The 26,032-nt window shown below is 42.3% G+C and overlaps 1 protein-coding gene and 1 non-coding gene across 2 annotated transcripts in view; both read left to right on the top strand.

Moving 5' to 3' along the window:
* PAPPA2 (pappalysin 2) overlaps positions 1-26,032 on the top strand; it is a 289,437-nt gene that overhangs the window by 109,390 nt on the left and 154,015 nt on the right. Inside the window, exons 4-6 of the mRNA XM_020879747.2 lie at positions 16,333-16,626; positions 18,314-18,506; positions 22,950-23,071. Coding sequence (XP_020735406.2) covers positions 16,333-16,626; positions 18,314-18,506; positions 22,950-23,071 — 609 coding nt within the window. The remainder of the gene's footprint in view (positions 1-16,332; positions 16,627-18,313; positions 18,507-22,949; positions 23,072-26,032) is intronic.
* On the top strand, positions 3,496-3,567 carry TRNAG-CCC (transfer RNA glycine (anticodon CCC)). Its single transcript has one exon. It is a non-coding gene; the product is annotated as a tRNA-Gly (tRNA).

The raw sequence follows: 26,032 nt of genomic DNA, 5'->3' as shown, positions 1-26,032 counted from the left end.
ACACAATATTGTAAAGCAATTATCCTTCAATTAAAAATAAATATTTTTTTTAAAAAAAGAGAAAAAAAGAAATATTTAAATGATGTCATTGGTCACTGACTCATAATGAATTGAAAAAGAAGCTAGGGATTTTAAATTTTATTCTTAAACCTTTTAAGAATAACTAGTTCCCCTACCACATGTTTCCTAATTTGTTTTTAAGAAGTAGAAGACTAGATTGAACAGCTGAAATGTCTGACTCAATATGAAATTTTCTCATGTTCTTATTTACTTTTTTTTGTTCAATCATAACTGTGATTGAATAAAGGAACTATATTGACCTGAATCAGGTGTAGAGTAGTACAGACAGCTGAAATAACATGATAGAGGAAGACGTTTATGATTTTCTAAACAGAGTCTTTACAAAACTCAAGATAAGATTATCTGTGTCAACATTCAAGACTCTGTATTTTGAGGGTCACTCAAGTGACCTGGCAGATAAGTACGCTAGTCTGAAAGTTTGAAGATTGAGGCCAATTTCTGACTACAAATGGCTTAAGTCACTATGTGGAAAAACCAAGGTAATCTGTAGTCAACCCATTTCTGACCTTAGCATGATTTTGTACTTTCAATGGTGTGGTAATGCAGGGCAGAATTTTTTTTTATAAGTAAATGAGTAAGTGAGAGCCCCTTGAGCTCAGAGGTTTGAATATCTTTACCCTTAGTGTACAAAACTTAAACTGAAAACATGTCTTCAAAGGCAGAAGTCTTAAGTTAGTGGTTGTTATTATTGTTCAGTCGCTAAGTCCAACTCTTCATGACCCCATGAACTGCAGCATGCCAGGCTTCCCTGTCCTTCACTATTTCCTGGAGTTTGCTCAAATTCATGTCCATTGAGTCACTGATGCCATTCAACCATCTCATCCTCTGCTGCCCCTTCTCTGCCTGTCTTCAATCTTTCCCAGCTTCAGGGTCTTTTCCAATGAGTTTGCTCTTCGCATCAGGTGGCCAAAGTATTGGGGCTTCAGCTTCAGCATCAGTCCTTCCAACAAATATTCAGGGTTGATTTCTTTTAGAATTGACTGGTTTGATCTCTTTACTGTCCAAGGGACTCTTAGGAGTCTTCTGCAGCACCACAGTTTGAAAGCATCAATTCTTCAGTGCTCAGCCTTCTTTATAGTCCAACTCTCACATCCACACATGACTACTGGAAAATTGAATTGAATTTATTTCATGGCAGTGTCAAAGATAGAATAATTAGAAATTCACCGTAGAGATATGCACAGCAAAATTGGGGGACAGGCAGGCAAATACAAACTTATAGTAATACTATGTGATGCTGCCACACATGAGGTCAAGTAGGAACATGACAAGATAGTGCTTGGTTATGCCAAAAATATCAGAGAAGAAGGGGAGAGTTTGCTGAGGGGCTGAGGCTTGAGGAGAGAGTTAAAAGATAAGCAGAAGTTTGTGTGGCAGACAATGACAGGGCATTCCAGAGTGAAACAAAAGGTAGATGCCAATGTTTAGGCTGTTAAAAACTTAGACTTGCTTAGAAATGGAATGTCCTTGGAATTGCTAGAACAGAGCTCTTCAAACTCATTTTTGCTTTCTTGTAACTCCTAAAAGACTTTTGAAAAACCCCTTTACCCCTTCATAGATTTTAAAAGTAACATCTAAAAATTTAGCCATAAGTTTAAATTATAGCAAAGAATATTACCTCTGGTATATTATCTAAATTATTGACATTTAAAAATGCTTTTTAAATCTCCTCTTCTAAATGTATCCTCACTAATATAACAATTTGATAATTACTATCATTCATTTAAAAATGTATGGCCATGCACTTTTTTAACATTGAGAAATTATTACTCATTGCTCCTTTTTTTCTCTTTGGAATTGTGTTTCCATTTCATTGCTCCTATAGAACTTTGTGGGCTTCCCCAGTGTCTCAACAGTAAAGAATCTCCCTGCAATGCAAGAGACATAAGAGATGTGGGTTCGATCCCTGAGTTGGGAAGATCCCTGGAGGAGGGAATGGCAACCCACTCCAGTATTCTTGCCTGAAGAATCCTAGGGACAGAGGAGCCGGAGGGTGACAGTCCATAAGGTTGCAAAGAGTTGGACATGACTGAAGTGACTGAGCGCGCATGCCCTCCCACGCGCGCTCGCACACACACACACGTAGAACTTTGCACTTAATGTAACAATGAAAGAAAGTGAAAGTGAAGTCACTCAATGATGGCCAACTCTTCGTGACCCCATGGACTGTAGCCCACCAGGCTCCTCCATTCATGAGACTTTCCAGGCAAGAATACTGGAGTGGGTTTAGTAAGTCACCTATTTATCTTCTAAAAACAAATTTTGAGTAAAACAACTCTTTTGTGATATCTTATAATTAAAGTTTTTATTTTGAGATAATTGTATATTCACATGTGGTTGTAAGAAATAGTACAAAGAGATTCCACATATCCTTTACCCATTTTCCTTCAAGGGAAGCATCTTGCAAAATTATAATACAATATCATAAACAGGATATTAATGTTGATACTGATCATAAATTATAATGAGTTAAAAATTTCTTCTCAATTGAGTTAGCTTTTGAAATGTTTCCTTGTCCAAAACTGATCAAAACAATACTTTAAAATGTTGATTGATGGCTAGTAAACAAAGTGGTAAATGCACATTTAATGAGTTGAGAATGGCTTTTCTCTCCCAGATTAGTTCTTGTGTCAGTGGATGAAAAGTAATTACTGCTATAATAAGACAGGATTTAGCATCAGTTATATTGCTTTATTTTATTTTTTTCTTTTTTAGCTCTAAGTACTGAGAAATTTTTTTCACATAAATAAGTAGATGAGGGAGATAGAGTTGTGTTTGACTGAGTGGATGGTGGTGCCAAGGTAGAAAATCTAGAAAAAAAGAGGAGCAAAGAGTGAGGCAGTTTGATTTTGGAGGTGTTAAATTTGGGGTCTCTACCAATTTGACCATGCAAAGGATTTCCACAAAAGCAGAAGGAGGAGCAGGATTCAGAAGTGTACCAGACACCAAAGGAAAGAGGGGTTTGAGAGAGTCCCTTGTGACCCACAAATATGCCTGCTTCACAAAGATGAAGTAAGTACAAGGGCATCTTGACTAGGTTAGAAAGGACAGTCAGTCTTTCTCTGGCATGGGAGTTGAACACTTCAGAGTGTTCTGGGCCAGCCATCTTTCTAATTGTCCTAGGGAATGTCTGTACTGCCAAGAACATTCAGAGATACTGATCAGATCACAAGCAACATGCCCCAGTGCATGGGACCTAAGAATTGTGTGGGAGGGAACTTGAGCCTTGCTTACAATGGGGCTTTAGACATATAGGACCTTCTATGGAGTCCAGGTAATATGACCCTTGTAAGAAAAAATGTCTTTGAGTGATAGAGTGGGCTATGGCTTCCAAAACATAGGAAGAAATATATGTTGAGCAAGTCACCTAATATGTAAAATGGGAATAAAGGAAGAGAGCCTGGCACATGGACTTCCCTGGTGGTCCAGTGGCTAAGACTCTGCACTCCCAATGCAGGGGCCCAGGTTCAATCCCTGGTCAGGGAGCTAGATTCCACATGCTGCAACTAAGACTTGGCACAGCCAAATTAATTAATTAATTAATTTTAAAAGTACCTGGTGCATAGTAGGGCTTCAGTAGATATTAGCTCCACTGGTACTAGTAGTAGTAGCAACAGCAATAGAAGCTCCACATACCATGTGTCTGTGGCTGACATTCTTGGTTGTGCCCTTAGCCTCTCACCTACCTCATCTCCATCCTAGAGAATTTTAGTGTCCCAGAAAGATGTTTGCTCCTTTGTAAAAGGGTAAACAATGTGTTTTAAGGGTCAAACTGTTCGTAGTGGCAAAGCAACTTATAAGAAGCAAGGAGATTCCATATATATGTGTAATATGCAATATTTATTTTTCTCTTTCTCACTTTATATAACAGGCTCTAGGTTAATTCACCTTAGTTCAACCGACTCCAATTCTTTCTTTTTTATGGCTGACTAATATTCCTTTGTATATATGTACCACAACTTCTTTATCCATTCATCTGTCAATGGACATCTAGGTTGCTTAAGGAAAGGAGAGGGTGAGCCTGATTGAGGGGCCTAATTGAGAAGATAGCCTGGACATATACACAGTACCTAATATGTAAAGTGGATAGCTAATATATATAACACAGGGAGCCCAAGGAAGCTGCTCTATAACACAAGGAGCCCAGCCTGGCAGTCTGTGACCACCCAGAAGGCAGGGATGGGGACGGGGTAGGAGGTAGGCTCAAGAGGGAGGGAATATATATATGTTCTCTCTATATATATATATGCTTCCCTAGAAGCTCAGTGGTAGAGAATCTGCTTGCAATACAGGAGCTACAGGAGACATGGGTTCAATCCCTGGGTCCAGAAGATCTCTGGAGGAGGGCATGGCAACCCACTCCCATGTTCTTGCCTGAGAATCCCATGGACAGAGGAGCCTGGTGGGCTAAAGTCCATAGGGTTGCAAAGAGTTGGACACGGTGACTGAAGTGACTTAGCATGCACACGTGCATATATATATATACACACATGTGTGTGTGTCTATACATATATATATATATATTTTTTTAAGTTTTAGCTGATTCATGTTGTTATACAGCAGGAATCAGCACAACATTGTAAAGCAATTGTTGTTCTTCAGTTGCTAATTCATGTCTGATTCTTTGTGACCCCATGGACTGCAGCTTGCCAGGCTTCACTGTCCTTCACTATGTCCTGGAGTTTGCTCAGATTCATGTCCATTGAGTTGGTAAAGCCATTATCCTACAATAGAAAAAAAAAACAAAACATAAAAATTAAAAGAAGCCAAAGTAGTCTCCTTATAAGTCACAGAAGGAAAGAATAAGTGATTGTTGGCAGTTTGGGGGTGGTGGGGAGTACCTAGTCAGGGTCTGTGGTTATCACAGGGCCAGATGGACTGTGACGCAGTTGTGGCATTTATCTGGTGGAAGGCTAAGCAGGAGCTGCATGGCCAGGTAGGGGAAGATGGAAGCAGCAGATGTGAGCTCACAGGGGATATAACCTTCCCTCACCTAGAATTTTCATAGGGGATCCCCATCCCCCCCAAGACAAAGCTCAACTTCCTCCTAACCAAACAGAAGACATTGAGATTGGACTCTGACATCAGTTGTGCCACATTCATGCACAATGTGAGTGAGAAATGGCCATGGATTTGGCAAGTGGGATGTCTTTGGTAATCTCAGCCTGATTGTCTCTGTGGAATACGGATGGAGGAACCAGAGTGGGAGGGGTTGAAGGGTCTGCAGAAGGTGAAGAGGGGCACCCTGGTGCAACAAACCACTAAATGATGGGGCTAGAGCAAAACAATTTCATTCTTCTCCACTGTCTCCTCTTCACTATGCCAAAGTGGAGCGATTCTTATGTGTGATGAGGAATAAACAAGACATGTAAACTGGAGCACACCATGTTCATATAAGGACTTACAGAATCATTAATGAGAAAAGTTACAGGGCACGAACATGATAAGGGCTTTTACTGGCCGTTACCCACTGGCTGCTTCTGTAAATTATTGAATTATCAGAAGATGACATTCTGTAACTGGTGTTATTTTAGGTTGTTTGGGGTTTCAAACATAGTGGGCACTCTTAGACATTGAAAGCCTGAAAACATTATCCTCTAGTATGAACTACATGTCCTGAAATTGGGATGGCCCAAGGATAGGTTTGAAGAAGTGGCAGGAATACACAGAAAAGCTATACAAAAAAGATCATAATGTCCCAGATAACCACAATAGTGTGATTGCTCATCTAAAGCTATACATCCTGAGCTTGAAGTCAAGGGGGCCTTAGGAAGCATCACTACAAACAAAGCTAGTGGAGGTGATAGAATTCCAGCTGAGCTATTTCAAATCCTAAAAGATGATGCTGTTAAAGTTCTGCACTCAATATGCCAGCAAATTTGGAAAACTCAGCAGTGGCCACAGAATTGGAAAAGGTCAGTTTTCATTCCAATCCCAAAGAAAGGCAATGCCAAAGAATGTTCAAACTACTGCACAATTGCACTCATTTTATGCACTAGCAAAGTAATGCCCCAAATTCTCCAAGCTAAGCTTCAACAGTATGTGAACTGAGAACTTCCAAAAGTTCAAACTGGATTTAGAAAAGGCAAAGGAACCATAGGTCAAATTGCCAACATCTGTTGGATCTTAGGAAAAACAAGAGAATTCCAGAGAAACATTTACTTCTGCTTCATTAACTACACTAAAGCCTTTGACTGTGTGGATCACAACAAACTGTGGGAAATTATTAAATAAATGGGAATGCCAAACCACCTTACCTGTCTTCTGAGAAACCTGTATGCAGGTCAAGAAGCAGCAGTTAGAACTGGACATGAAACAACTGACTGGTTCAAAATTGGGAAAGGAGTGCATCAAGGCTCTATATTGTCAACCTGCTTATTTAACTGATATGCAGAGTACATCATGCAAAATGCCGAGCCAGATGAAACACAAGCTGGAATCAAGATTGCTGGGAGAAATATCAATAACCTCAGACATGCAGAAGACACCACTCTTATGGCAGAAAGCAAAGAAGAACTAAAGAGCCTCTTGATGAAGGTGAAAGAGGAGAGTGAAAAAGCTGGCTTAAAACTCAACATTCAGAAAACTAAGATCTTGGCATCTAGTCCCATAACTTCATGGCAAATAGATGGGGAAATGATGGAAACAGTGACAGACTTTTTTTGTCCCTTGGGCTCCAAAATCACTGCAGATGGTGACTGGAGCCATAAAATTAAAAGACACTTTCTCCTTGGAAGAAAAGCTATGACAAACCTAGACCGTGTACTAAAAAGCAGAAAGATTACTTTGCTGACAAAGGTCTATATAGTCAAAGCTATGGTTTTTCCAGTAGTCATGTATGGATGTGAGAGTTGGACTATTAAGAAAGCTGAGTGCTGAAGAATTGATGCTTTTGAACTGTGGTGTTGGAGAAGACTCTTGAGAGTCTCTTGGACTGCAAGGAGATCAAACCAGCTAATCCTAAAAGAAATCAATTCTGAATATTCATTGGAAGGGTTGAAGCTGAAGCTGAAGCTCCAATAGTTTGGCCACCTGATGCAAAGAGCCAACCCATTGAAAAAGAATCTGATACTGGAAAAGACTGAAGGCAGAAGGAGAAGGGGACGGAGTACGAAATTGTTGAATGGCATCACCGACTCAATGGACATGAATTTGAGTAAGCTCTGGGAGTTGGTGAAGAACAGGGAAGCCTGATGTGCTGCAGTCCATGGGGTCACAAAAAGTCTGATACGGCCGAGAAACTGAATAACAAAAGGCAGGTTTGAGGAGGGCATGGCAACCCACTCCAGTATTCTTGCCTGGAAAATCCCATGGAAAGAGGAGCCTGGCAGGCTGCAGTCCATAGGGTCACACAGAGTTGGACATGACTGAAGTGACTTAGCATGCATGCATACAAAGATAGTATTATGCATTTGTGAGTAGCTGGAATATTAATAAACAGTCACCTTTATATGTGATACCTTGAAAGATCTCCTCTACTAGAACATATCCTAGTAATCACTGAATCCTTTGTTTCCAGAACAGTGTTGTTGGTCACTGAGTCATGCCCCATTCTTTTGCAGTCCCATGCAATATAACCCACGAGGCTCCTTTGTCTATGGGATTTCCCAGGCAAGAATACTGGAGTGAGTTACCATTTCCTCCTCCAGGGAATCTTCCCTACCCAGGGACTGAACCTGTGTTTTCCACATTGGCAGGCAGATTCTTTACTGTTGAATCACCAGGGAAGCCCTAGAATGGGACCTGACACTGTATAGATGCACAATGAAGGCTGAATTGATAAATCAATTATAGAAAATATCTTTCCCATTCATACTCTGTAGTGCCTAAGATTTTGGCATGAGGTTGTGTGTGTGTGTGTGTGAGAGAGAGAGAAGCACCACCCTCATCCAATAGCAAAGAAAAGATTACATCATAGGTTTCCAAAGCCTCAGTAATAACATCTCCAGTTTTCATTAATCAAATTACTTTTCTCCCATGGTATGGAAGTGGTTAGAAAGCCTGGAGTGCTTGAGAGTTGGGGGGTAGGAATGGCTGAAAGATTGTAAAAGGAGAGAGAAACAATATCAAGCTCTGCAAAATCTTTACCCTCTACACATTCTACTCTTAGTTCAGTCTTGCCCAGAACAAGGACTTCTTTCTCATGAGACCACAGGCTGTAAAACCAAGAAGCCAACACAGGGCTTGCAGATGAATTATGTCTGGATTGGCCCTGTTAAAAATTTGCTTCATTTTCTAAGTGCTAGTGGCTTTTTAAAATATTTTCCACTTCTTTCTCTCCCCTTGTCTGTCACCCCGCCTCTGCCACTTTCCTCCCTTGCCCTGCCCACAATGCTCCCTCCTCAGACCCACACACATCCTGATGGCTTTGTCCCTTCCTTGCAGAGAGTGTGTTTGGAGGAGTGTGTTTCAGCCAGTAACTGGAAGTAATCACAAGGCACCTGCAGACCAACTCTCAACCTCCTTGTTTTATGGGCATATAACATTCAGCCCTAAAAGTTTTACAGAATAGTTTTAAAGTCATTTCAACTCATGTCCTTTTCCTCAAGCCGCCAGAGTTTTTTTTTTTTTTTTTTTAGACAGAAGTGACTTTGGGAGTCATTTCCTTCCCACACGCCACTCTGGCGGTCTTGTGGTGAAGCGGGGAAAAGTTGGAACTTGGGAATACAGCATCACTTTGGGAGCTTGGCTGTCTGCTACTGAGATTTCATCTTTTAATCAGCAACTTCTCTCGCTTTTCTTCCTCTGCACCTTCCTCCAGACCACACAACAACCCTGTCTTATTGTTTTAGTCCGTCTCTTATAATCAAAGTTGAAAGGTCTTCTAAGAAGGCATTTGTGCTCCCCGCCAGTCCATTAAGCAACAGCTGTGCCACATATGGCCACAAGTTGCTAAATCCAGGGAGCCTCATTCATATTGTGTTCTGTGTATAAGTCAGTTGTACTGGTATGTACTGAGTTCAAGTTCCAGTACCATATTCAGATATGCAAGAAATGTAATCTTTATTTATTATTCTTTAATTGAATTTTATTTCTATGTTGAGCCTCTCTGTTGCTGGGTAGTAGAAATTTACTCTCAACTGAATTTCCTTTGCTTGGGACTGTATCTAACTGCAGATCTGGCTTATAAATGCCAAGGTCATAGAGGGGAGGTTCATTTTATCCTTAGTCATCTGGTGATGCTGATCGCCTGAAATGACCCTTGTTCCCATCACAGAATCCTCTACCTTCAGGGATTCCCCGGTAGGCCCTCTGTTACTCTTCCCTCTTAGCATCATTGGGCAGCCGTTCTTCTTTAGAACTAAGTTCCTTAATTCAGAACCCATCGCTGGAATGAGGCAAGACCCCTCCTGTTGTCAGATCATATGCACATATTTTGAATCTTTATCCCTTTATTGGGGTCTCAAAAGATAGGCTACAGTCCATTTTATCTGGACCCACCATCATCTATACATTCTCATTATGTCCTTTTTGTCTCTTCTTTCTTCCTCCAGCTTAAGAGAATCTTTCCGAGGCTAAGAGGATGGTGGTGGTGTTGGTGATGTGAGGCAAGGGTTACCTTCCTGCATTTATCCACCATGCTAACTAAACCATAGAGTCTTCTCAGTGTCTCAGTGGCATAGGCTTTGCAAATCTCACAGCCGGAAAAGGACTGCTTCTTTCCTTGCTTTTCACTCTTCTATATACCTCCTAGTGAGGTTACAAATGAATGCAAGAGAGTCTGGCAGTAGGGTAAGAGGGAGGGAGGCAAGGAACCACTTGGTGAAATGTTAGTATTTACAAAATGTTGCTGAAAGTCTGCCCCACATAGGTACACCTGTTCAGGTCATCAGTTCCTAGAAGCCCTTTGTAGGACAGATGTTGGAAGGTGAACGAGGGTAGAGGAAGTCCGACTGTGCCTTAAAGTGAAGATTGAGGGGCCAAGGTATGGTTAAAACAAACATTGGTATGTCTTTCTCATTCCTGTTTCAATGTGGCGGGTGACAGCAGATAACACAAAAGAAGGAATTCTATTGTAGAGGAAATCCTATCCCCCCCAGATGAGGAAAGACAAACATGAACAGTGGTTTCGATGTAGGAAATGACAATTAAATCTTTTGAAATTAGAGAAGTGGTAAGGAAAAGGATTGACACTGCAGAAAAAAAAGGTGTCTTTTTCAAATCTGACCTACCAGTAAGGTCTATGAAGCAGTTAGCTTACTTTCCCAAACCTTTAAAATTTTCTTTCCTCTTGCAATCACTAATCTTAGGCCACTGCAAATCATTTTTGAATGCCAATATATTGTCTCTGAAGAGATTGGGCACTTGTCTATTTGCAACTCTGTTCAATTCATTTCTGTCTTCTGGGTGCCCATGGTCTCAAGATCAGAACAACCTGGGAGCAAAGTATGAGCATCTTAGAAGCAAATCAGAGCTCCTCATGTGAGGGTGTTTGTCTGCCTTGCTTGGTGACGTCTGCTACCACTCTGGGAGGTTTGCCCTATTTGTGGCCTGACCTTAGCTTTCATTTTCTAGTTGGATGAAGATGGTTAGGTGAGAGCCAGTAAGGGATGGGGGCAAATAAGTGCATGTGGCCAGGCTGCGTTATGTAATTATTATAATATTGACAAATAGTCTAATACACCTTTGCAGTTACTTTGTTCTGGAAAATAAGTGAAATGCTTATTAATCTACATTACTACTTCAATCTTCATAACAACCCTTTAAGGTAAGAGCGCTTGTGACCACTGAACAGATTCACAAATCGCCTAGCACTTTTAAGCAATGTCTTCCTAAATAAAGACCAATACATTCCCAGTGAATGTCCGCAGCCAGAGAAGGAGCCCTGGTCACTCCAAAGGCCATCTAGTGTGAGAGAGGCTTCTGTGCAGTGGTGTAAGGCCCCACTTATAACCACTCAGAGTCGGACCCACACATGGTGCTGGTAATGAAAATGGAGGAAACTGTGGGGCGTAGGGATCCGCTTCAGAAAATGGTGCTGATTTGTTTGAATATTAGTGCAAAATACTCCTGGAAAGTAGCATTTTGTACCATCTTTTCCTTGTTTCTACTAAGTTTCTCCTGGAAAAGCATTGCTCATTTCCTTGAGAGGGTGAGAATTTACAGGTCCTTGGATCTTCCCTGGTCAGACCCAAATGGCAGAGAAGGAAGGAAGGAGTTGCCATTCTGGCTACTGGACTTAGTGTTTACTTATCATATATCATGTCTTGTTCCTTCTTTTTTAAAAACCGAAGCATAGTGATTTACAATGTTGTGTTAGTTTCAGGTGTATATATGTGTGTGTGTGCCTGTGTTTGCTAAGTCACTTCAGTCGCATCTGACATTTTGCAACCCCATGGACTGTAGCCTGCCAGGCTCCTCTGTCCATGGGATTCTCCAGGCAAGAATACTGGAGTGGTTTGCTGTGTCCTTCTCCAGGGAATCTTCCCAACACAGGGATCAAACCTGCCTCTCCTGAAGTTCCTGCATTGCAGGTGGATTCTTTACCACTGTGCAACCGGGGAAGTCCATACATATGTGTGTGTGTGTGTGTGTGTGTGTGTGTGTACACTTTTTCAGATTCTTTTCTGCTATGAGTTATCACAAGATACTGAATATAGTTCCCTGTGCTTTGCAGTAGGTTCCTGTTGTTTATCTGTTTTATATAGTAGTATGTGTCTGTCAATCACTAACTCCTGTTTTATCCCTTCCCAACATTTCCCCTTTGGTCACCATAAGTTTGTTTTCTATGTTTGTGAATCTATTTCTGTTTTGTAAATAACCTCATTTGTATCTTTTTAAAAGTTATATTCCACATATAAATAATATTATATGATATTTGGTTTTCTGTGTCTGACTTACTTCACTCAGCATGACAATCTCTAGATCCATCCATGTTGCTATAAATGGCATTATTTTGTTCTTTTTATGGCCGAGTAACTATGTATATATATATATACACACCACATTTTCTTTATCGATTCCACTGTCAATGGACATTTAGGTTGCTTCCATGTCTTGGCTATTATAAGTAGTGCTGTTATGAACATTGGATGCATATATCTTTTTGACTGAGTTTTTGTTTCTTCTGAATATATGCCCAGAAGTGGGATTGCTGGATCACATGGTAACTCTATTTTTAGTTTTTTAAGGAACCTCCATACTGTTCTTTATAGTGGCTGCACCAATTTCATCCCCACCATTCCCAGTGTAAGAGGGTTCCCATTTTTTAAATTAATTAATTTATTTATTTTACTTTACAACATTGTATTGGTTTTGTCATATTTTGACTTGAATCTGCCATGGGTGTACATGTGTTCCCCATCCTGAATCCCCTCCCACCTCCCTCCCCGTCCCATCCCTCTGGGGTTCCCTTTTTTCACACCCTCTTCCGTTTCCTTCTTAATGAAAAAAAGTTGTCACCTTTTTTTTTTTCAGATTTTGAATGATATTTCTCTTTAGATTCTGAATTTTTATGCTTCCCTCAGGCTTTGGCATGAGCCTGTATGTGTGTGTAATTATTATGAAAATGTGGAAGAACTTTTATAAACTAAACCATGAAATAAATTAATGTCTTTCATCCCCATATGGGTGTATCAGTGTGTGTGTCTCTGAGTAACTAAAATACACTCCTCCAATAACTGAACCAGTTTGTCTTGGCTGGGAAAAGAGGGACTGAGAACAGCGTGGGCTCCCAGGGCGCAGGAGGGAGGAAGGACAGCCCACAGGGGCGGAAAGGGTGTGAGGATGAACAGGCAGTGTTGGACCACTTGAATGTAGCAGAGCAAGATGTATTGTCTGTGGCTGCTCATTCCCAGCCTTTCCCCTTCGCCTCAGGCTGCTTAGAGATGGGAACACAGCTTACCAAGCTGAGGTGGTGACAGTCGTAACATGAATTATCCACATGGTATCTATGATTGTCTCGCCCAGTCCTGCATGTGAGCTCTCAGAGGCCCAGGAGGAGAACGGGAAGGACTCTTAACCGTATGCCCATGTAGGTTCCTCACTTTAGAGATGAAGAGGCCTAGGGGAAAATTAAAGAGCAGGGCCAGCATCACATAACTAGTTAGGGTCACATTTCAGGGTCCTTAAGTTCTGATGCATAACCTTGAAGTCTAGCGGGCAGAATTATCATAAGAGGTCCAGGGTCTTGTGCTTTTTCCTTACCAGGTATTGGTGTGCACAGCACTCACTCCTCAATGAGAAAATGCACTCCGCTATTTAACCCACATGCAGTAACTAAGGGACTTCCCTGTTTGGCTCAGACAGTAAAGAATCTGTGTGCAATGCAGGAGACCCAGGTTCTATCCCTGGGTTGGGAAGATAGAAGAGAATGGCTACTCACTCAAGTATTCTTGCCTGGAGAATTCCATGGACAGAGGAGCCTGGCAGGCTGCAGTCCATGGGGTTGCAAAGAGTCAGAAATGACTGAGTGATTAGTAACTAATAGTAACTGAACTCATTACAAGGCATTCCATACAGATAATTTGGGGCTGGAATTCCCTGGAATCAAAAATGTAACTGTGAGTAAACATGTGCAAAGGCTTATGCTTTGCATTAAAATTTAAGTGCTGTCTGGTTAAATCTATATTCTCCTTCTTTGAGAATATATCTTAAAGGTACAGTGGAGGAGAACTCTGGCCAGTTGTCTTAAACATGGAGGAGACTTTCTGGCAAAGTTGAGGATTTGCATTTTTACACTTCTTCTTCCTCTTATAAATAACCAGGTTGACTGAAAGGAGACTGTGAATATTTTTGGAATAGGAGAAATCTTATCTAGACTTGAGGCACAGACTTCTAGAGGTTGAGAGGTTGCTAAGAAGCCCACCGTTATCATGACCACACTCATATCCACTGAGTGCCTCGGGGCCTCACTGCCCGCCAGCCCTATATCACTGACACATGCTACTTTTGCCAGCTCTTCTTCCTGGATTCTTACTTCTTTCTTTCAGCTCTAGTTCCTTTCTCTACTGCTGGAGGAGATCCCAAGAGGACTTGGGCTAGACTGACCATAGGATAAGGAGCTATTTGATATTTGCTCAGGGGCAAGAATATGGATAGAAAATAACTACTGATTGGGAAGCTCTTTGGTCTTTGGATTAGTATCTCATGAATTGTGCTCCAAGTAATTCAGTACGCCAGATGACAAAAACTATTCTGTCCCAAACAAGTTCTATGTCCAAACAAGTATGGGGCACAAAGGATTAAAAAACATTGTTGTAGGACTTATTAGAACCCTTAATGTAACAGTTCTCAGGTACAGTATGAATCTTCAAAAGGTTGGTATGGCACATTTTTCTCAAGCACATTTAACCACTGATACTACTTTTTTTTTTTGCAAAGTATCACCCAGGACCAGAGTTTATAAACACAATTTGGGAAGGGCTATTCAGCATAGACACTCAAAACTTATAGGTAAGTTAGAGTCTTTCAAAGTTTGATGTCTGGCAAATTGGTGTAGGCATTTTTCAGAGAATAGAAATGTGTTCTCTTACAATCTTCATTGATGCGAAGGTTGATATTCTGTTGAAGAACTGAGAGTATGAACTTCATAATGGAGTATGAACTTCAATGATGATTATTACTAAAACTGGATATGTAAACGTGAAAGGGAAGGCATCTTGAGAAGTGAACATATTTCAATTCACTAGGTTTTATTCAAACACTAGGCACCCTGGAATTTTTTTAAAATAGATCTATTTTCAAACTGCTTTTTAACTTTATATTGACATAATAATGATGTACAAATGAATAAAATGATACAGAATACATTTTTTATAAAAGACTAATGTTGATTTATTTTTTTTACTGGAAATAATAGAGATGATAAACAAGGGGCTAGTTTTATTTTAGATATGAAAGTAGATAGTGTATCTGACGACAAGTCTAAACATGCCTTGGTTGATGTCAGCATGACTGACTAGACTGGAAGAAACTAGAACTTGGATTTAGAAATTGTCCTGCAAATAGAGTAGTCACTGAAAAGGCACGCGGAGCTGCCCATTACAGAAACCAATGGATGTGACACTGGATACCCTGGTGATTATGTTCTGCCCATAAAACCATGTAAAGTAGTTGTCTCTCGGGTATTGTATAGAGTTCAGGGTGGAGCATATGGAATATCATCTGGCAAAAGAAAGGCAGGGGGATTCTTCTGGGGGCACCTGCTCTACTCAGCAGACTACTGATATACAAAGGGCTTAGGTACAAGGAATAAAGCAAGTCCTGGAAACTAGGATCAGATCTAGGACACAAGGGTGGGGCCAGCCTGCAAACACAGCTAGGCTGACTTTGAATCCTAGGGTTGGTTAGTCCGGACCTGTTGACATATGCTGTTCCAGGTCCTGGAGATGAGGATTGGTCTGATCCTGATAATGTTTAGGAGTGAGAAAGGAAAGTCTTCCATGGGGAGAGGAGAAAAACAGGGACTAGACAGAAGTTAGGACACTCAGAGATCCTAAGCCTTTTCTTTTGTAACAACAGTGATACCACTGGGTGTTTCATCCAAGTCCATATTGGATGTAATGAACTCATCTCTGAAATACCTCTCTTGGTGTTCTTGGGGAGACTGGGAGAAATGAGGGTGGTGCATATTCCCTGTAGTGCCTGTGACATTTGAAATTTGATGGTAGCTCAGTTGGACCTCTCTTTTGTCTCAATGGTTGTTAGTTCCTTGAGAGCATGGGTCATAAAATCAGAAGCAACATGTACAACTGTCACTTGAACTCTTTCAATATGCCAAATGCTTAAAAAAAAAAAAAGAGGAGTGTTATTATCTCTACTTTACAGACAACAGAACTGATCTTCTAGAACGTCAGATAGCTGTTTAAGTCCTCAGAGAACTGTGTGTGCTTTCATTTAAGACCAATGGCTCTCAACCTGGGACGTTTTAAAAAATATTGAGTCATGTACCCCATCCTCAGCTATTTGGATTCATTCCACTGGGGCTGACATTTGGACATCTGTATATGTCAACACCCTGGGGTGATTTTAATGTGCAACCAGGGCTCAGAATCTTGGCCTTCTATCATGTCGCCTTGTTGTATTGTTATCCCTGGTGTCCAGTACAACATTCACCCAAGACAAAGGTTAGAGACATGTTTATTGATTAGTTCAGAAGGTGTTTGTGGCTGAAGGGAAGAGCAGGGGCTGAATGCCACTAGAAGTTATAAACTGTTCCCGTTAGAGGTTGGAAATGAACACTGTTTCCAGAAGACAGAGGCTGGCTATTCATTATATGCTTAGAGATATTTTGCAAACCTTCCATTGCAGGTGGTGTTGTCCTCAACCCAGCCTATTATGGCATGCCTGGCCACACCAACATCATGATCCATGAGGTGGGGCATGTCCTGGGGCTCTACCATGTCTTCAAAGGGGTCAGTGAGAGAGAATCCTGCGATGACCCCTGCAGGGAGACCGTGCCGTCCATGGAGACAGGAGACCTCTGCGCCGACACTGCCCCCACTCCCAAGAGTAAGCTGTGCCAGGACCCAGAGCCTGCCAATGACACCTGTGGCTTCACCCACTTCCCAGGGGCTCCATTCAGCAACTACATGAGTTATACAGGTATCACCATTGTCCTGATGGATTTCTTTTCTGTTAAGATTACGTGGAAGCCTTTGTGGGCTGGGAGGGTGGAGGTATGAGAATTAGAGAGTATCATCAAGAGTCATTCATGCCAGAGAATTGAAGCGTATTTGTCATGGCATTTATTTTTCATGTCCTTGAAAAACTTACAGAAGTATTGAAGTTTGAAGCAGTCTCATTGACTACATTCTCCTCCACTAAAATTAAAAGAAAAACATACCTCTGACACAGATAGTTAAAAAGGGAGACAAAGTCAAATACTCTCTTGAGAGCCCTTTGACCTCTAGAACATGGTTACCCTGCTTCTCTAAAACTTGGTTATCTTGCTTCTCTAGAACTTCGTTATCCTGCATCTTTGTCACATTCTTAGGGATTTACTATAAAGGAGATTCCAAAAGTGATTGAGAAAGAGGTTTTTGGGTCAAGGTGGCTGTTTTTACTGGTTTTGAAGTTGATCAGAAAGATGGCTCTGGTTAATGTTAGGCTCAGAGTTCCTTTTTCTTTCATGTTATTTTAAAAAGTATCAGATTTTCCTCTTCCAACACTAGCCAAGGGCTGATTCTTAGTCTTCCTATAAAAAATGGTGCTGTCTCACTTAAAAATGGTACTTTCCTGGTCCTGGGGGCAACTTTAGTGTCTGGTTTTGTTGTCTTAGATTATGCTTCTTTATCCTTCCATATCTTTCCTGTTTCTGTCAAAAAGCAATACTAGTCATCATCTCCTGATAATGAACTTAAATTTATCCCTAAAATTAAGGAGTGATGTGATATGATGACTTATCCCAGTGGTGAAGGAAAGAGGTAATTTTTCTATAGGGTTTAGGGACTTAGTGATAAGTTCCAGAACCACCCCACCCTTCTGCCCAAATAGAAAAAGGTAAATGATAAAATGCTGGCCATGCCTTTGAAGGGAAGAAAGAGTGTGAACTAGTCTTGTCCATGACCCATCAATATATTGCTATCTAAGTCTAATCTAGGCACATGATTCAGGTACATAAATTTCATAAGGACCAGCACTCCAGCCTCCCCCAACCAGCACACAGTGTCCCTTTCCAGGGCAGAGGGACCAGACAATGGGGTGCGGAGGGCAGAGCTCTTTAGGCACCACCTTTGAAGTGGACAGAGGAAACACCTGAGAAGGAAGGAGAGTGTTGGGTGCGCTTTCATGGAAAAAGACCTGGAAACTAAGATAACTCCCTTTCTAACCTTATGAAAGGTGTCCCTAATGGGGAATTTTGCCAGCTCCAAAGGGAAGCTGGGGATCACCAGTCCCAGGTGTGATGCCTCCTTGACGTTTTGGCTGTCTCTCCTCATGCATCCCCACTGAATACTCACTAACCTCGGCCAAAGTCACCAGGCATAAAGCAGGTGTCTAACTCCACGCACCATCATGGATAAGAGGGTCATATGCTGAAACACTGCCATCTTGTGGTTTCCTGAATAAACAGTGTCAGCTCAGAGCAACCTGTACCCCAGGGCTTGAGTCTCTCACTGGCCCAGCCCGAGGTAAAGCAAGCCCAGTTTGCTTTAGAGATCAGCCACTGTTCTTCTCTGCCTTCTCTTTTCCATCTCCAGCCTAGATACTTTCTGGCAAAATCTATCCCTGCCTGGGGGGACTTTGCAGGGTAAAGCCTCCATCTCTCTCGTTTCCTTTTTTGTCTCCGCAGATGATGCCTGCACTGACAGCTTCACCCCCAACCAAGTGGCCCGAATGCACTGCTATCTGGACCTTGTGTATCAGCAGTGGAGCCAGAGCCGGAAGCCCACCCCCATCCCCATCCCCCCCGTGGTCATCGGGCAGACTCCCAAGTCCCTCACTATCCACTGGCTGCCTCCAATTAGTGGCGTTGTGTATGACAGGTGAGAGGGCGCTGGCTTGTGGGTGAGCTGGTATCTTTCTCCATGGTGTTTCTTATGAATGAGGGAAAGAGCGTGAAGTTAGGGGAGCCCCAGTTTGTAACAATAAGTGTGCGCCATTGCCCAGGGCTGCCTCCGCCTCCCTGCTCCGTCCTTATCTCCTGAGCAGGGCTCCTGCGGCTCTCACGCAAGCCAACACTGCATCACGTGTGCCCGCTCCTTGGCCAGGGGCACCTCCGATGTTTCCTTATGTCCCATCTGGCGTGATCCCAGGAGCTGCGAAGAGGTTGACAAATGTGATAACGATGACCTGACAAAACTGAGATGGCACTTGCTACCTGTCCAGGGCAGCTGTTCTGCTTGGTGTAAGGATGGACGACAGTAGTAAGGGGCTTGCTACTTGCACAGTGGTGTCTGGAAGAAGGGAAGTGCGGCGTCTTCCTCCAGGCAGTTCTGGGGGTGGGTGGGTAACTGGCTATTCAAGCCATGCATCAAGGGTTTAACTGGTTCAAGTGGGCGTTTCTAATGCCTCCTTTCTATCCTGTTGTGCCCTGTGCCTGCCTGTTATGGCTATTACATCTTGTGCGATTGTCATTATCTGTTCATTTTCCTGTCTGTTCCACTACTCAACTGGCAGTTCTAAGGGGGCAGAACTGCTTTCTGTTATCTTGGTCTCTTGACCTGCCACAATAAACACCTAATTCATATTTAGTGAAGAGAATTGTTCTAGCTAAAGTTGGTTTTTATTCATCCTCTGCATATTGGGGTAATGATTACCAGGAACATTTCTGTGGCAAAGAGAGACGGAAGGAAAAGGGTGACCTCTGACAACTGGTGGGAAGATGGGGGGATGGGGTTTAACGGAGAAGGGTCGGAACCCCATCCACGGCCTGCTCTCCATTTTCCCAAAACCTGCCACTGTATTCTAAATAACCAGTGGTTGTGGCTTACTGGGGCCTTCTGTGTGAGAGGCATTCACTATGTGAGATATTTTACCTGAAATTATTTTCTTTAGTCCTCGCAGTGAGCCCAATCCCTGCTGTATCAGTGAAAAATCCGAGGCAGGGTAGAGGTGAACTGGGTACGTCCCCGGGAATTTCAGAACTGGAGGACGAGTAATAGATTGTTTCTTTGAATTTAGGGCTTTCTCACTGAGCAGGTGGATAGCTCCTCATCTGTGTGTGACACTGTCTTTCTGGGTGTCAGATCCCTGCTGAGGAAATGAGCGTCCCTGAAGCATGTTCCCATGTACTCCGGCTTTTCTGAAAGCCTAGGAGAGAGGGCAGGCAGAGACAGGGATGGGAAGAAGCAGGTGAATCATTTTGCAAACTGGCTTTCCCAGCTTTCTGGGATCTTGGTACCTCTCCTTGCCAGCCTGATGTGCATTTACTGCATGATGGTACTTAGATCCACAAGCCTATAAACAGTTTTGATTTTCACCAGCCCGCAAGCTCCCATGGACCCCTTTTGTGAGTTGACCTGTATCTTTGTGATGTGTGGAAGAAACCTCTTCCTGCGAGTGTGACCTTGGGTGGCTCTGGCTGAACACTAGGTCCTCCGTGGGTATGTGCAAACCCACGTTTTTACATCAGTTTATGTAACACGTGTAAACAATTTAATCTTTCAATTCTTTCTCTGGTACAAACGTTACGATAAAGCAGACATCACTGCTGGCTGGCTGCGAGGCTGTTGGCAGAAAAGGCTGCAGTTGGCTTCCTTTTCTCAGCGAGGTGGGCCACAGCGCCGAGGCCTCACGACACGTGTGTCGGGGAGACTCACGTCACATTCCCAGGGATTTGTGTCACGCTTGGAGTTGTGTTTACTCCTCCTCAGTAGGTATTTGGAATCCTTATGTCAGAGAGGAGCCCAACCACGCACTCAGCGGCAGCCCCGGAAGAGCCAAGTGCATCAGGGAACTGTGGTTTGGAATTGTGTCCGCAGCGGCCGTGAGTGCTGACTGCAGTTGGGGGTTGCAGTTAATGACAACTTTTCGTTGCCAAAGTACTGGACACTTGGTGTTTGGGAACTTGCTCAGAGGAATTAAGAAACTTCTGACTGTAGGCAGTTCATCTCTCTGAGCCTAAATATCCTTACTCGTAAGCAGGGATGAGAAATAATTTATGAAAAGCATCTCATGGGACAATGCCAGGTAGATAGTGTGCTTAATACACTGCAGCTGGTAGTGAGAGGGTAACAGATAGGAAGGCCAGAGGTCCCCAAGCGGCAGGAGGAAATAGACTACAAGTGGCAGCATTTCTTTCCTTCTCTACACAAAATTGAAAGAGGCTTCTTTTAATTCTGTGTTGAAGACACCTGGTTCTGCCTTGAGCTAACCAATGTGTTTTTCTTATGGAAATGTTTTTCTTAAGCTATGTTAATGAGACTCTGTTTTCTGCTTTGGAATCTGCCTTTGCTTCAAAATGGTTCCAGCTAAGACTAACTTTTTTCCTTTTCTCAAACCTTGGGTTGATAATGGCTCAACAAACCAGTATTCATGTCAATTATTTTATGGCCAGGGGATGACACACCTCATGCCATCCTATCTCAAAAATGCATATTGTGAAGAGCAGCCTGGTGAAACTCCCCCAGGCTTAAGGTATTTCTTTTATCTGATTAGAAGCTAACAAGCAATGGCTCAGCTAGTAAAGAATCCACCTGCAATGGGAGACCTCAGTTGGATCCCTGGGTTGGGAAGATTCCCTGGAGGAGGGAAAGGCTACCCACTGCAATATTCTGGCCTGGAGAATTCCATGAACTGTGTAGTCCATGGGGTCACAAAGAGTTGGACAAGACTGAGTGACTTTCACTTTCACTTTCAACAGACATAAAACACCTTGTTAAAAACTAGCAAGCAGGCACTCTTTCTGTCCCCTTCTAATGTTTACGTCAGAAGCTTTTCCAGTCTCTGTTATACTTTAATAAAACTTTGCTACACAAAAGGCTCCAAGTAGTCAAGCCTCGTCTCTGACCCCAAATCAAAATCCTCTCTTCTGGAGGTCACGAATCCTGGCGTAACACACAGCTCACAGCAGCAAACTTTCAGTAGCACAATCATTACCCTTATTTGACAATACTGTTTTCTACCATATTATCAGATTTTACTTTTCTCTTGCTGCTTCTTGAGAGACTGTAATTCGGTACCTCCGTTTGCAGATGGATCATTCACAACAGGGTTTCCACAAACTATTATGTGTAAAATAAGCTACAAGGATATGCTGTACACCATGGGGAATATGGCCAATATCTCATAATAGCTGTAAATGGAGTATACCCTTTGAAATTGAATCACTGTATTATATATTTAGAACTTATATAATATTATATAACAACTAGATTTCAATAATTTAAAAAAAAATCTTAGCATCAGAAACAGGCTTCATCAAGTGATTTACCCTTGCTATTTAGCTATTGACATTACCCTTCAAGATCTGGTGCTTGAAGAGCTCTTCATAGTCTTATTAATAGTCTCAAGGATGCCCACAGAACAAGCTCTCTCTGGGGGACTGCCTAGATCAGTCTCTGTCCTAACTGCTGGCACAGAAAGAAAAGAGCTCGGCCTGGAACCCCTCCAGGAGAAGGAATGGGAATGGGAATTGTCAACACCAGATATCAGTGTCCCATGATGGGAGCTAGACGTTGCAGTGGGGATAGTGCTGGTCATCCGGAGGAGTCAGGCCAAGTACCATCGCAGAGGATACACTTGCACGGGTTTGAGGGATGAATAGGAGCTTGCTAAACAAAGAAGCTTGGAAAGTCGACTTAGCAGGAGAGAGACCAGCATGTTTCATGGAACTGTGTGATGGGCAGGATGTTTTTGTGAAGTGGTGATTTGTTATTGTGATGGGAACATAAAATCCATGAAGAAACTGAAGGAGGTAAGGCTAAAGCTCTTCTCTGAAGGATCTTGGGTCATGAGCAGGAATTTAGGTGTATCCCCGTAGGTGTTGCAGAGCCAGGAGGCGTTACATTTCATATGACCCTTACATGTGTGATTAAAAAGTAGAACGTTAAAACATAAGACCACATGTAGCTAATAAGTTTACTGTGAAAACTGCTGTTTGTTTTGCTCAGGGGAATGCAAGGAGCCTCTGGCTGACTTACTGAGAGTCAGCATAGAAGCTGTTTTATGCTGAAAGATTCAGATGGTAATTATTTTGTGTTGACCATTGCTGGGATAGAAGCCCTCTTTCATCTCCACAGGCCTCCTTTGTGGCTTAGTTAAATTCTTCTGCTTCATAACCTTGAGATTTTCATGTCACTCTGAATTTTGCAAAGGTGAGGTCTATACAAGAAGAGAGTGAGTTGCAAAAGAGTTGTGTTCCCAGTTACCCCCTAGGGCCGCCATACCCACTGTCACTTCCCTGCCGTCAAAGGTCTTCTGAATTTTGCTATCCCAGTTCATCTGACCTATTCTTCCCATTTCCACCCCCCGCATTGTGTTCGCAGGGTCCCGGGCAGCGTGTGTGGTGCCTGCACTGAAGATGGGACGTTCCGTCAGTATGTGCACACAGCTTCCTCCCGGCGCGTGTGTGACTCCTCAGGTTACTGGACTCCAGAGGAGGCTGTGGGTAAAGGACCATGGCTTTTTCATTTACACCTCGGTGGCCACTGAGAATGAGGGTGGAGGCTAAGGGTGAAGTGGTGGCAGTAAGAATAAGGTAGTGTGCGCGCGCGTGTGTGTATGGTTTGCTGGAAACCTCCAGGGGTCTGCAAGTGACTCTGGCTGGGATCTTTGTGTGGATGGCCCACCTGTGATTAACGTGGTGATGGCTGTGCTGAATCAGAGGACAGCAAGGAGGACAGAGGGAGGGAGAACTCTGGGGACGACTTCAGGAAGAGCTGGCTCAGGCACATCATGTTACGCCGCCCGCCAGCCCATGGAACAGCCTTGCCACAGGATGATGTAAGCTGATCCCGTGCCCCCCATCAGGGAACACTCATGCACACTGGCTGAGCCAGCCCGGGTAGAGGTGGGGTGGACTAGGTGTCCAAACTCATCGTTCTCATCTACGCTCTTTTATGAGTCTGTTAACCTGTGGTGCTGGTTGTGCTTTGGATGTGATCTAAGCTAGGCTCTGGGAGGGGAAAATGTTTTTAGCTGTCCCCTTTTCTGTCCCTCCCCCCGACTTCTCAGCTACATATTCACTCACATACGTATATCAAAGCCTTACAGCAAATTAGGGTATGAACGCTATCCCAATTCAAGTCCCAAATATGCTATTGACATGAGTTGCAGCATCTTCTGATGAATGGCTTGACTTCTTCCATCATCACTGTCCTGTTTGGTCCATCAAACCATCATGTTTACCTAATCATCATCTTCTCTTTTTCTTTTATTACGATTGTAAAAACAACTCATAGTCATCATCTTCTCTTTTTCTTTTATTACAGTTGTAAAAACAACTCAATCAGATGTGTTGGACATGGTCCTATTTGAGTTAGTTTGCAGTCTTGACTCTGATAAGAAAAAAAGGAGAACGTTGGTCTAAGAGTCTACCATGTCCCCTTAGGCTCCCAGTTACTCAAACAACAGGAGCCTGAAGGAGGAATCTGGAGAGAGACAGTTGACCTAACTGATCGTATAGAACTTTTTTCAAATGAGTTTTCAGGGAAGAATGGAAAGTGACTATAAAATTTACATTGGCACTGCATAGGACTCATTTAGAGACTGGCATTTCATAAAAGGCCATTCTCGTGGCAAACAGTTTGTCCTGTGCTAGAGTTTTAGTGCCTATTTGACTGTCTGGCCCTGTACTTTTTCCTTTTTAATTCTTGGAAAAATTTAAAGTTATCTGGTAGAGGTGAAAGGAATTAGAAGTTCTGGGTTCTAACTCTTGTATTGTGTCTCCAGGCAAACCTAATTAGCTTTTAGGGCCTCCACTCCATCTTTTCACATGAGATCCTAATAAAAACTTTCTGACAGATAGTGCTACTATTGAGGAGTTGGCTTCCAAGGGCCTGCAGTCTGCTAGTATCTGGGGATGACTATTGGAAAATACTGCTGGGAAATACTGGTATTCCTTTGTTTTGAAGAGGTGAAGAATCAAGTCATATTTTAAATATAGAAAATGAATTGACTCCCTAGCAGAACATACACAAACATATATAATTAAAGATATGATCAAAATGTATTTAATGACACATTGGACAGTTATTGATCACCATCTACATCCTGAGTGCTATGAAGAACAGAAAATCGAACCAGACATATTCACTGCTTAAGTATCATCTTTTTGGAGAGAATTTCCCTGGCTGTATGATCTAAAATAGCCCCCAGTCTCACCCCATCATTCTGTAGTCCTTTTTCCTCCTTTATCTTTCTTCAGAGAGAACATTACCACTTGGAATTATACCTCTTTATTTACTGTTGCACCTTTCACCCTATGGTAAGATATATGTGGTCAGTACCTTTATCTTGTTCATTACTCAATCTCTGATACCTAGATTAGTGCTAGATGTAAAAGAGATATACAGTCAATTTGTATTGAGTTAATGAATGAATGGATGGATTCACAATATAGGGAAAAAACAATAGGGGTCGAAAGATGTAACACACACACATTTGAACTTATTTCCTCTGGGATTTGGAATATTGGTTTCCAAATCCTGAAGGGCTAAATCATTCTATTTTTGCACATATAGTTTGCAGATATTTCTGTGAAACATCATACAGCTCTTCTACACTAAGTAAGTGAAAGTGAAAGTGAAGGTCGCTCAGTTGTGTCTGACTCTTTTTGACCCTGTGGACCATACAGTCCATGGAATTCTCCAGGTCAGAATACTGGAGTGGGTAGCCTTTCCCTTCTCCAGGGGATCTTCCCAACCCAGGGATCAAACCCGTGTCTCCCACACTGCAGGCAGATTCTTTACCAGCTGAGCCACCAGGGATTAGTCAGTAAGGCAGGGGTTAAATAGTCCTTATTTTATAAATGAGGACACTGAGGCTTAGAGAGACTGGCCACAGTCACACAGATAATGCACAGCACCAAGTAGAGCCTAACTACGGTTTTTTAATTTAGCAGTTTTCTTTTAATTCCGCTTGTGTGATATAAAAGGAAACCACCTTGTATATAGATTATTTCCACAGAGATGACCTTAATATGTTAGTGATATTTGATTTTTCACCTTTGCATTTTTGGCTCCCAGGCTACTGAATCTCCTTTTTCTTCTACTTAAGAAAAGTGTTTCTATTTCCCACGAGCAGTTTTCTGATCTCCTGACTTACACATATCTGAACGAAAGGGGAAATTTCAGTGTCTGGCTTTAAAGTTTGACTTACAGTCCTTTGGAAGGCTTGTTAAGGTATGATCTTAGGGCATCAAAGTTTTGTGAAGAGCCTAGTCAAACAGAGTAGCAACAGCCTAAAACAAACATTGGCCTTATTAATAAAACAGGGCTTCAGAAGCATTACTTTATCATAAATTATTAATAAACTAAGTACAAATAATTCTCCTCGGCTCAAGGATTCTGTTTTTAATTTTTTTTTAAGTTTTAAATTTATTTATTTATTTATTTATTTTTGGCTGTGC

Source organism: Odocoileus virginianus, chromosome 11 (genome assembly GCF_023699985.2).
Source record: "Odocoileus virginianus isolate 20LAN1187 ecotype Illinois chromosome 11, Ovbor_1.2, whole genome shotgun sequence".
In the NCBI taxonomy this organism is placed as follows: Eukaryota; Metazoa; Chordata; class Mammalia; order Artiodactyla; family Cervidae; genus Odocoileus; species Odocoileus virginianus.
The sequence above is the reverse complement of the archived record's forward strand: the minus strand, read 5'-3'. Positions and strand labels throughout refer to the sequence as shown.